This window comes from Echinops telfairi, unplaced genomic scaffold (assembly GCF_000313985.2).
Source record: "Echinops telfairi isolate 266 unplaced genomic scaffold, ASM31398v2 ScPeMD7_1;HRSCAF=3_0, whole genome shotgun sequence".
NCBI lineage: Eukaryota > Metazoa > Chordata > Mammalia > Afrosoricida > Tenrecidae > Echinops > Echinops telfairi.
Window position 1 is genome coordinate 57806298 of NW_022103896.1, and position 12286 is coordinate 57818583.

The following is a 12286-nucleotide window of genomic DNA, read 5'->3' on the forward strand; positions in this document are numbered from 1 at the left end:
ATTATTAGAAAATCTTTGACTTTGATAAGTGCCTTTTACAGATCTGGGAGCTTGAAAGTGTAACATTGCTGTGTGACTTATTATAAGTTATTTTATCTCACATTTTGTCTTATGAAGCAGATGTTATCATTTCCTAACTCTTTGTTAGCAGATGGCCGTCACGCATTATCCAGCATCAACCTGATGTCCTCAGAGCTGAGGGTATGTAGAGGCTGTGTTGGCCTGGAGCTTAATCTTTGGGATCTCCTGTCCTCTAGCTTGTGCTATTCACTCCTACATCCTGATTACTTACAGGATATCAGTGGTTAGAGGAGCATGACAATCAAATTCCAGAAGAACAAAAGGGGGGCAGGGAGGGCTTACTAAAAAGATATTTGGTGCCCTCATGACAAAGGTGACATTCTAAGCTTGGGGGAAATTGAGCTGTCGCCTGGAAAAACACTCATAACAAGTGTGTGAGTGCGTGTGTGTTTGTGTGTTTGTGTGTGAGAGAGAGAGAGTGAGAGAGACATCTTTTCCTCCTCTCTTTATGTCTACCCCAGAGTCTTGCTTATTTACCAGTATGATTTAAAATGCCTACTTTAGCGCTGGATAGAGTTTTAATTTCAATGTAAAATGCCATCTATGATGTCTCCCTGTCTTTTAGTTCAAGTGATTTTTAAAGGGGAACAGGAAACCATCTCTAACAGTCAGTAGTGGTTACACTATTGGGGCTGCTAATCCTAAGGTCTGCAGTTCAAAACCACCAGCCTCTCCTTGGGAAAAAGAAGGGGCTTTCTACTCCCATAAAACCATTACGGTCTCAGCAATGCACCAGGGAGCAGTCTACCCTGTCTTTGACTCAATGGCAATGAGTGGAAAGTCAATAAATCATCTCCCCCGACCCATGCTTTTTTTTCCCTCTCACACTTGGTCAGAGAATGAGGAAGAAAGTCATGAAGCATGGGAGTTCTGTAGCGTAACCACATTTGCGTAGATCTGCAACACCTGCTATCTGTGTGGCAGTTCCTAGTGAGAGAATTAGAAACAACATGGTCGTTTCTAGAATTGAATCTACACTAGAGGTGGAACGATTTATCTAGTCCTGCTAAAACACCCCACTATGCCTTTATGTTAATCCTGAATTATTCAGACTGAAGAGAGCTTTTCAACTTCCAATGGTACCAGGGGGAAAAGACTGGACTTGAACTTCCCATGACTCCCCGCCACCACGACTCCTGCTGACTGTTCTCAGGGTGTTTCCCTTCTAGAATTGTGAGAAAAGGGGTTCCAAAACTACTTCAGGGAACCCTGCGAGGCACAGCTCTGAGATGAGTTTTTTCTCTTTTTAAAGAATCAACTTTTCTCACACAGTATGGTTGAGCAGCTGCAAGGCACATGGAAATCCACGTCTTGTGAACATTTTGAAGACTACATGAAGGAACTAGGTGAGCCCTGCTTCCTTGCACAACACCTTCCGTGAACAGGAATGCTGACCGCCCAGAATTTGCTCTGTTTGATTAGTTTTGAACTCCCTGATTTGTCTTCTCAGAAGCAACACATATTGATCCAGAATATATGATGAATACTATTGTATGCAGGCCTTGATTGGAATGGAAAGAATGCTTGCTTTCAAGTAATTTACCACAGACTTACATAGATAGAACATTCAGGTACTAAACAGCAAATTATCTTAACGCAAGATTTAAACCCAAAGACACAATTTAATTTTAGAAAAGATGATTTTGCAAGTATCCACTCTGAGTGCTTTGAGGATCTTCAGAGTAGATGTTATTTCCCAGCTTCTGGTGGCTTTTCTTGGTTTGTGGCTGCAGCATCCCAATCTCTGCTCTTACTGCCATACCAGCCCATGTAGACAGTCCCAGGTAATCTCCTCATTTCAAATCCTTCTCCATAGTCTGCTTCTCAAACTCACTTTTGCCCTCATAGTCACATCGGTCCCAAGGAATAGCACGTGAGCATTTTCAGTTGCCATTTTTCAAACTATAACATTTCGTGATCATGTTTCACAGCACTGAGAGCAAATGCAATTTGTTCTGTTGGGTTTTGGATTTGTTTGGTACTCATAATTGCTATTGTTTGTAATCGGGATGTTTATTCTGTGTTTGTATCACTGTTACACTTTGGAAACAGATAACTTGTAGTCTGGATTTCACAGATTCAGAGGTGAAAAGAAATTTGGACCCAGGATCTCAAGTTTCACACCTATCCTTAATTTACTTGATTCAAAAAATGAGACTTTTGAATTTTAGAATTGGTCTAAGATTTTTGGAGGTGATCTGATAGGGTAAATGGTTAGCACATGGGAAGCACATGAATTTGGGGGGTGGAATAGTCAATTTGTGGATTAGTTGTCCCCAAAACACATGTGTTATGAGTCCTTTCTCCTAAACATGTGGATGTAGTCATATCTAGGAACAGGGTTTTTATTGTTAGTGCGGCAGGTCAGTGTAGGATGTGTCTTAAGACAATCACTTCTGAGATATAAATTAAGATGTATGTAAGAATGAGGAATTTTTTTCTGAAAAAGCTATAACATAATTTTGCAACAACAGCAACAGAAATATATGTGGATACATGTGTTTTTTATGTATATGTGGTAGTTATATACTCTGTCAACTTGAGGAAGGGGTGGAGTCTGGCCTGTCATTTGGAGGTGCTAAGGAGATAAATAGCTTGCTGGAGGTGGGACAAACCCTCACTCCCTGAGAGACATTCCTGTGGACAAGACCATTGGAGCTATGCCAGTTCTCTGGAGCTGGAGGAGCCACGTGGAGACCCCTGCCAGCACTGAGATGCTTCCACTGCCACAGGATCCACAAGACATTCCACCCACTGGCCTGTGATCTTCCTGTATTTGGCATTATTGCGTGTGTTTTATGAAGAGGAATTTATAGATTGGTATTGGACATATGGATTAATATCGGACTTACAAACTTGATCTGGACTGGGCTGGGATGTTTTCTCAATATACAATTGCTCTCTCGTATAAACTTTTTTTTCTTACACACATATGAGCATCTATGAATTTTTTTCCTCTAGTCTCCCTGGACTAACACATTATATATATATATGTATAAGCCCACTACCATAGAGTCAGTTCTGATGCATAGCAGACCATATAGTGTTTCTCTGGCTATGAATCTTTTTAAGAACAGGTGGCCTCAGCTTTCTCCCTCAGAGTGGCTGGTGGGTTTGAACCGCAGTCCTCGCTGCTCCTTGAAGTAGGTCGGTCTATGTATGTGTGTACACACATACATACATACATACACATACATATATGTGTGTACATGTATAACCCACTGCCATTTAATTATAATTCTACAGGACAGAGTAGAACTGTGTCCTTGGTTTTCCAGACTGTAAATCTTTACAGTCAGTCTGATCCTTCTACAGAGAAGCTGCTTGGATCTAAATCTTGACCTTGTAGTTAACAGTCCTGTCGCGCCACGCACTAATTCACCGGGGCTCCTTGTGTGCCATATAGTGATATCTGTATTAATATGTACAAATGTATGTGAGTGGCTGCATAGATCTTCACATATGTAAAAAAGCACATATGGGAAAAGTTACAGATATTTCTTAGACAGAGCCAAATACATCTCAGTGACTACTTAGTTTGAAGATTTAGAGCCAGAGTCTTATAGAAAAAAATCGGTCAATTGCCGTAATATAGTACATAAAGTTCGGTGAGTGGTATCTGGGGTATTAAAAGCTTGCAAGTGACCATTTAAGATACAACTCATCTGGAGCAAAATAGAAAGAAAGAAACCAAAGACTCAAAGAAGAAATAAATCTACAGGAATAATAACCTACATGTGCTCTGGCCTTAATTACCCAAGACCAGAAGAACTACATGGTTGCCAGCACCACTACCAACTGTCTGATCGAGGCCACAATAGATGGATCACTGTGGAATGGGATAAACATTCTTCGACCAGAACTCAATCTTTTTAAAATTCCAGACATCCTGAACCACTTGAGAGTACAGGACCCCAAGACCATTGCTCTGAGATACATCGTTCAGTCTTTAAACAGAGGTCCGTTCAATAACAAATTGGCTTATGATATAAAAAAGACCACCTGTGAGTAGTGTGTCTTTAAAAAGTCATCTATTGATGAAGGCAGCAAAGGTACAAATGCGCTCAACACAATGGATGTCTGTAAGGATTGTGATAAGGGTTGTATGAGCCCCCAATGAAATGATTTTAAAATAATAATAATAAATTTTTAAAAAGCCATCTATTTGAGACCAAACCATCAGCATTTACTCTAAAGGAAACATGATACGGTGGGCGTGGGGAGCAGGGCTGCTGTATTACTGGAAATGGACCAACCAAAATGGATATAATGAGAACATTGAACATTTGTAAACAAACGTAACCAATGTTGCTGAATGATTCGCATAGAATTTGTTGAATTTTTGGTGTAAACTTCCACAGAAAACACAATGAAAACATTTTTTTTTTGGTAAAGGTAGCTCAGGCACAAAGGAAGACAGACTACTGCCACATGCTGGTTCATTGATGGACCAAGGGATGGAAGCTGGAAGAGAAAAGCACCTTCTCCCAGATCCTACGCGGACAGATAGCCTTCCTCTACAGCCATGAGGACAGATAGCCTTCCTCTACAGCCATCACCCCGTAGTCAGAAATCTGGCTTCCCTAATCACAAGAGAATATATTCATGTTTGTAGCATTTCTGTTAGAGTAACACGGTGAAACAACTACAGCGTGTCTAGTCTTGATTCCACAGAGAAGAAAACCAACTGAAATGTATGCGTGTATATATGCCATTGTTCAGTGCCCTTGCGTCAGTTCTGACTCCTAGCAGCTCTGTGTACAAAACAGCACCCAGTCCTGCAACAGCTTCACAATTATTCTTATGTTTGAGCACATTGTTGCAGCCACTGTGTCAATCCATCTTGCTGAGAGTCTTCCTCTTGGTTTGCTGCCCATCTATTTTATGAAGCACGCTGTTTTTTCCCAGGGACTGGTCTCGCCTGATATTGTCCAAAGGGCATGGAATGAAGGTTTGTTATCCTTACTTCTAACGAGCATTCTGGTTGTACTTCTTCCAGGAAAGACTTGTTTGTTCTTTCAGTAGTTCGTGGTACTTTCAGTATTCTTCACCAGCACATAATTGTATGAGTGGGCTTCAAAAAGTTCACAGAAAAATGAACTTAAAAGATACTGGATTTCCCCACACAGACTTTTTAAAGGCCCCTATATTTCCATGAATCACAGTAAAGTGTTTCCTCAATTTATCTCTTCTGGGAGGTTTGACGAGGGAATTGCTGTGTATGTAATGCTATTTCTGCAGAAAATATTCTTACGTGTACTTCACAAAAGATGTGTGTCAGTCAGAGTAGACCAGAGAAACAAATTCATTGACACTCTTGTGTGTGAGACCTTTACATATAAGAGCAATAGGATTTTGAGAAAACATCCCAGCCCAGTCCAGATCAAGTCCATAAGTCTGGTATTCATCCATATGTCCAATACCAATCTATAAATTCCTCTTCAGACTCATGCAATGCATGTAATGGCACTGAATGCAGGAAGATCACAGGCCAGTGGGTGGAAGGTCTTGTGCATCTAGTGGTAGTGGTAGCATCTTAGCACTGGCAGGTGGCTCCACATGGCTTCTTCAGCTCCAGGGCTCTAGCATAGCTCCATGTGTCTTGTCCACAGCAATGTCTTGCAGGGAGTGAGCATGCATTCTGCCTCCGGGGAGCTTTTTATCTCCTTAGCGCCTCCAAAAGAGGTCATGTCAAGCTGCAACCTGATTGACAGGCTAAACTCCACCCCTTCATTCTTAATACTCTCAATTTGACAGCAGATTATGTAACTACCACAATGTGTGTGCAAAGATATTCATGAAGGCATACTTTGTAATAAAAATAGACTCAGTGCTTACCAATAGTAGGGAAGATAAATAAATTGGGGGTATGTATCTTCTTTGGAAATTTGGGCATGTATAATCTATGGCTTTTGATCTTTCTGGTACGTCTCCAAAACATACAGATAAGAGGACAAAACAAATGAGTATTATAAATATAAAATCCCATTACTGTTGGGTCAATTACAACTCTTTAGGTCAGAGTAGACCTGCCCACAAGGTTCCCAAGGCTGTCAGCTTCATGGAAACAGACTGCCACTTCTCTCTTCTGCACAGTGAGTGGTGGGTTCAAGCTCACAGCCTTGCAGATAGAAGCTGAGCATTTAACCACGGCACCACCAGGGTTCCTGAACACAAGTGCATATATAATCAATGATGTAATAAAATATAACTCTGTCCTTTAAACCATAGACATGTAGATACATGGCATTCAAAGACATCAAGATCTGGAAAAGTTCTGTCACACTTGCATTTGCTTGCCTATGAATGGGTATGTTTTTAAAATAAAGGATGAGTCTTAGCTTTGATTTGTTTCCCAAGAAGTCCAGGATCCAACGGGTTTAGTAACTATGGGACCAGAGAAACATGATATAACAACTGTTAGACAAAAACCAGTGGGACCACTTGCTTTAGATATTTTAATTCTTGGAGCATTCAAATTTATTAATTTACAAATCTTCTGGTTACCAAAGAATTACATGACTCATGGGAAGACTTGTAGCCAACAACAGATTTAACTATTGTGTCTTCTTATCTGATTTTTCAGGAATAGGAAGAGTAAGCAGGAGACTGGGCTGTTTGGCAAAGCCTACTGTGACTATCAGCACAAATGGAGACATTATCACTATAAAAACCAAGAGCATTTTTACAAACAATGAGATTTCCTTTAAACTGGGAGAAGCGTTTGAGGAAGCCACACCAGATGGCCATAAAACTAAGGCAAGGCTGGCAATCTTTCAGACAGCTTTTATAAGAAAAAAAAAAAGAATGTTAGTTGGAAATCATTCTAAATAAGAAAGCGTGTTACTGTAGTAAGTATATTCAAAGTTCTTGTTAGATACATTTTGGATAAAACTGGTTGTTGTTAGCTGCCGTTAGGTGTGCTACAACTCATATCCACCTGATGTACACAGAAGCTCCTGCTCCCGCTTCACAATTGTTCTGTGTTTTTGTCCATTGGGGCAGCCATTGTGCCAATCCGGTTTGTTAAGACCTCTTTTTTTCTGTCGCCTCTGTGTTGCTAAGCATGCTGTTCTTCTCCATGGAGTGGTCTCGTCTGATAACAATATGTCCAAAGTACACGAGACAACATCTCACCATCCTTGTTTCTAAGGAGCATTCTGACTGTACTTCTGCCAAGACAGATTTATTTGTTCTTTTGGCAACCCATGGTACTTTCAATATTCTTCACCAGCATCATAACTCAAATGCATGGATTCTAAATATTACAGCCTAGGAAACTATTGATCAGTTCTGCTCTGTACTATAGAGTTACTATGAATCTGAATTTTAAAAAAGCATTTAAGCACTCCACCACGATCACCTCAGCTGAATTTGGTGTTTTCTATCTTTCGCAGAGTACAATAACCTTAGACAATGACTCCTTGATGCAGACGCAGGACTGGAATGGCAAGGAGATCACAATAACGAGAAAGTTGGTGGATGGGAAAATGGTGGTGGTGAGTGAGCTCTGCCTGCTTTCTTGGTTTATCTTCGTTGTTCAGTGTCATCGCGTCGGTTCTGATTCGTAGCAAACTTACGCACAACAGCATGAAACGCTGCCTGGTCCGGTACCATCTCCACAATGGTTCTTATGTTTGAGCCTGTTGTTGTCAAAGGACTTCCTCTTATTTGCTGCCTCTCTATTTGACCAAACATGATGACCTTCTCCAAGGACTTATCTCTCCAGCTCACATGCCCAAAGTACATGAGGTAAAGTCTCGCCATCCTTATCTCTAAGGAGCATTCTGGCTGTACTTCTTCCAAGATAAATTTGCTTGTTCCTTTGGCAGTCCATTGGTACTTTCAGTAGTCTTCACCAGAACTGTAATTCAAATGCGTTAATTCTTCTTCAGTCTTCCTTAATCAATGTCCAACTTTCATGTACATATAAGGTGACTAAAAATTCCCAGATTTCCGTCAGGCTCACCTTAATCTTCAAAGTAATAACCCTCCTTTTTATCACCCGATAGAGGTCTTGTGCAGCAGACACACCTAATGCATCTTTTGTTCTCTTGACTGCTGCTGCCATGGCCGTTGATTGTGGAGCCAAACAAGACAAAATTATTGACAACGTCAATCTTTTCTCCATTTATTATGATGTTATCTATTGGTGCAGTTGTGATAAAAGTATTTCAACCTTCTTTACACTGAGTCTTAGTCCATACTGAATGCTATAATTATTGATCTTCATCAGCAAGTGCTTCAAGTCTTCTTCACTTTTAGCAAGAAAGGTTGTGTCATATGCGTATCACAGGTTGTGATTAAGCCTTCCTCCAATCCTGATGCTGCATTAATCTCCATATAATCCAGCTTCTTTGATTATTTGCATATCAGATAGATTGAATAACTAAGATGAGGGGATATACCTTTGCTGATAAGCATGCAGTATGATCTTATTCTGTTTGCACACTGGCTCTTTTTCCATGTACAGGTTTCACATGAACACAATGAAGTGTCTGGTATTTCCATTCTTCTAAAGGCCAGTGAGTTTATTACGGTCCACGCATTTGGGTGCCTTTGCATAATCAATAAAACACAAGCAACCATCTTCTTGGTATTTTCTCCTTTGAGCCAAGATTTATCTTATTTCAGTAATTATATCTCTTTTTCCACATCCTCTTCTAAATCTGTCCTGAACCTTTGTCAGCTGACTTTCAATGTACTGTTTCAACAATTGTTGGATGATCTTCAGAAAAATTTTACTTCTAGGATATTGTTCTATAATTCGAGCCTTGTGCAGAGTTCCTTTACACTGGGTACAGATATGGATCTCTTCCAGTCAGTTGGCCAAGTAGCTGTCTCTCAAAATTCTTGGCATAGATGAGTGAGTGCTTCCAGTACTCCATCATCTTGATGAAATATTTCCATTGGTAGTCCCTCAATTCCCAGAGCCTAGTTTTTGGCTAATGCCTTCTGTGTGGCTTGGACTTCTTATACTGCTTCTTGAATGTCCACGAGTTCTTTTGATACAGTGACTCTGCATATTCTTTCTATCTTCTTTTGATGCTTCCTGAATCATTCAATATTTTGCCCATACTTTATTTCAATAGTGCAACTCAAAACTTGAATTCTTCATTTAGTTCTTTCATTTTAAGATACACTAAGCGTGTTCTTCGTTTTCAGTTTTCTAACTCCAGAGATATTTGCACAGTTCATTATAAATTTTTACTTTTCCTTCTTAAGCTGACCTTTGAAATTTTCTGTTCAGCTTTGCTACCATATGGTTAAAAGCAAGTTTCAGGGTCTCTTCTGACATCTACTTGGACCTTTTCTTTCTTTCCTGTTTTTTTTAAGTGACCTTTTGCTTTTTTCCAAGAATGATGTCCTTGATGTTCTTCGGCAGCTCATCGGGTCTTTTGTCATTAGTGTTGAATTTATCAAATCTTCTCTTGAGATGTTCTCCACATTTGGGCGGGATAACCTCAAGGCCATATTTTGCCTCTTGAGAACTTGCTTCAATTTTCTTCAGCTTTAGCCTGAATTTACATATGGACAGTTAATGGGTTTTTGTGCAGTTGGCCCTGGGCCAGGTTTTGGCAGTTGATATTGAGTTCCTCTATTGTCTGTTTACACAGATGTCGTCAATTTGATTTCTGTGTATTCTAGCTGGAGAAGTCCACAGTTATACTGACTGGAGTTCCTTGTATGCTGATAGATATTTTCCTATTAAAGACAGCATTGTACTTCAAGATAGATCTTGAAATGTCCTTTTTGATAATTAATGGGATGCCAATCCTCTTGACTGTGAGCAATCGCCAAGCGTTTTCTGACCACCATTTATCTGTTAGTTCGTCATACTGTGGGGCTTGTGTGTTGCTGTGATTATGGAGTGTAGGCCATTGCTATGTAAAATGCCAGGCAGTTCCCCCCAAGTGAGCAGTTTTAGCAAAGCTTCCCAACTAAAAACAACAATGAAGGAAAAATCAGCTGCCATGTCATAAGAAGTAGCCACTAAAACCTTATGCATAACTTTGAAACATTGTCAGATAATGAAAGCCTAATGAATGGAAGCAGAACTTTGTCAGAGAGAGGACCAGAGTACGGGCTCCTTAGATTGGAAGGCATTCAGCATATGACTAAGAAGGAGCTGTTTTCTAGGAGTGGAGTTGACCATAGTGAGATGAATGGAGCAATAACTATGGGAATGAAGACTTCAGTAACTTCATTTGCTAATGGGGCATACACACCCAAAGTTAAGGAGAAAGAGCTGCAAAATCTACTAATGTTTAGGACTTGGAATGCATGAAGTATGAATGAAGCAAAATTAGAAATTTCAAAAAATGAAATGGATATCTTAGGCATTAGTGGACTGAAAGGTGCTCAAGTGTGGATCATAATTAAACTATAGAGAACCTTTAGAAGAATGGGAATTCTAGAACACTTAATTGTGTTCATGTGAAACCTGGATCAAGGGGCAGCTGTGCAAACAGAACAAGGGCATGTACTGCATGGTCTAAAGTTAGGAAAGGTGTGTGTCGAGGCTGTATCCTCTCAACCTATTTATTCAATCTGGGTGCTGAGAAAATCATTGAGGTGCTGGGCTATATGGAGAAGAACATGAATCAGGATGGTGGCTGTTATTTGGTGCCATCAAGTTGGTTCCAACTCATAGTGACCCTAAGCACAACAGAAGGAAACACAGCCCAGGTCTGCACCATCCTCACAATTGTCTTTATGCTTTAGCCCATTGTTGCGAACACTATGTCCATCCATCTTGTCAAGTCTCCTTCTTTTTTGCTGCCTGTGTTAGACAGGGTTCTCTAGAGAGTTAAAACCAGATTGCTGATAATTATACATATATATATTTATAAAGATAGATATATATAACACAAGAAATGAACAGTTAAATTATAAAGCAGTACAAATGGCTCAGTGCAACTCACTCCCGTGAGAGAGTTGTGAGACACTAGCAGTCTTTCAAATCTTGAAGGCCGTCCGTCCGGTAGTCCTCTGTAGAGAGAGAGCTAGGCTATCCCGGCACAGGCAGCAAAACAGCCAGGCAGGTCACCAACTGTCAGCCAAGTCACCAACTGTCAGTCCCCAGCTCCAGAGATGTAAATTTCAATCCTGTGGTCTTAAAGGGACCTCAACTTACAGCGACACAGTCCACAGGCAGGTGTCCCACAGGTAGTGTAGCCTGCAAATTGAGGCACAGAACAAGCAAGGCAGCCGCACACTGGTCTGATGATCAAAGAGCAAGCGACAAGAAAGGCGAGGATCACTGAGCCATTTATCTCTCCGCCCTTCAATTAATTCCACTTGTGCTTATCGGCCAGGCTGGCACAATGAACTATCTCACTCCCCTTCTGCATTACCAAGCATGATGCCTTCTCCAGGTCTCTTTTGACAATATGTTTAATGTGTGTGAGATGAAATTTCACCATTCTTGCCTCTAACGAGCATTCTGGCTATATATTCAAGACTGATTTTAGGGTTTTGGCAGTGCATGATACTTTCTTTATTATTATTATTATTAAATACTTTTATTGGAGGCTCTTACCACAATCCATACATGCATCCAGTGTGTCAAGCACATTTGCACATGTGTGCCCATCATCATTTCAAAGCATTCTCTTCCCCCTTGAGCCCTTGATATCAGCTCCCCATTTCTCCCCCTCCCTCCCTTGCCCACCATCCCTCACGAACCCTTGATAAATTATAGCTTATTAATTTCTTTTTTTTCCTTTGTGTTCTTTTGATTTTTAAAAAATAGTTTTATTAGGGGCTCATACAACTCATCACAATCCATACATACATCAAGTGTGTAAAGCACAGTTGTACATTCATTGCCCTCATCATTCTAAAAGCATTTGCTCTCCACTTAAGCCCCTGGTATCAGGTCCTCATTTTTCCTCCTCCCTCCCCGCTCCCCACTCCCTCATGAGCCCTTGATAATTTATAAATTATTATTTTGTGCTATCTTGCCCTGTCTGATGTCTCCTTTCACCCACTTCTCTTTTGTCCGCCCCCAGGGAGGAGGTCACATGTAGATCCTTGTAACCGGTTCCCTCTTTCAAACCCCCTCTCCCTCTACGCTCCCAGTATCGCCACTCACACCACTGGTCCTGAAGGGATCATCTACCCTGGATTCCCTGTGTTTCCCTTTCCTTTCTGTACCAGTGTACATCCTCTGGTCTAGCCAGACTTGCAAGGTAGAATTCGG

At 40.7% G+C, this 12286-nt stretch overlaps 1 protein-coding gene across 1 annotated transcript in view; it reads left to right on the plus strand.

The window, feature by feature from the left end:
* Nucleotides 1-1354: 1354 nt before the first annotated feature.
* Nucleotides 1355-12286, plus strand: part of FABP12 (fatty acid binding protein 12) — a 13911-nt gene continuing 2979 nt past the window's right edge. The window contains exons 1-3 of the mRNA XM_004697735.2: nucleotides 1355-1427; nucleotides 6668-6840; nucleotides 7479-7580. Of these exons, the coding sequence (XP_004697792.2) occupies nucleotides 1355-1427; nucleotides 6668-6840; nucleotides 7479-7580 (348 nt within the window). The remainder of the gene's footprint in view (nucleotides 1428-6667; nucleotides 6841-7478; nucleotides 7581-12286) is intronic.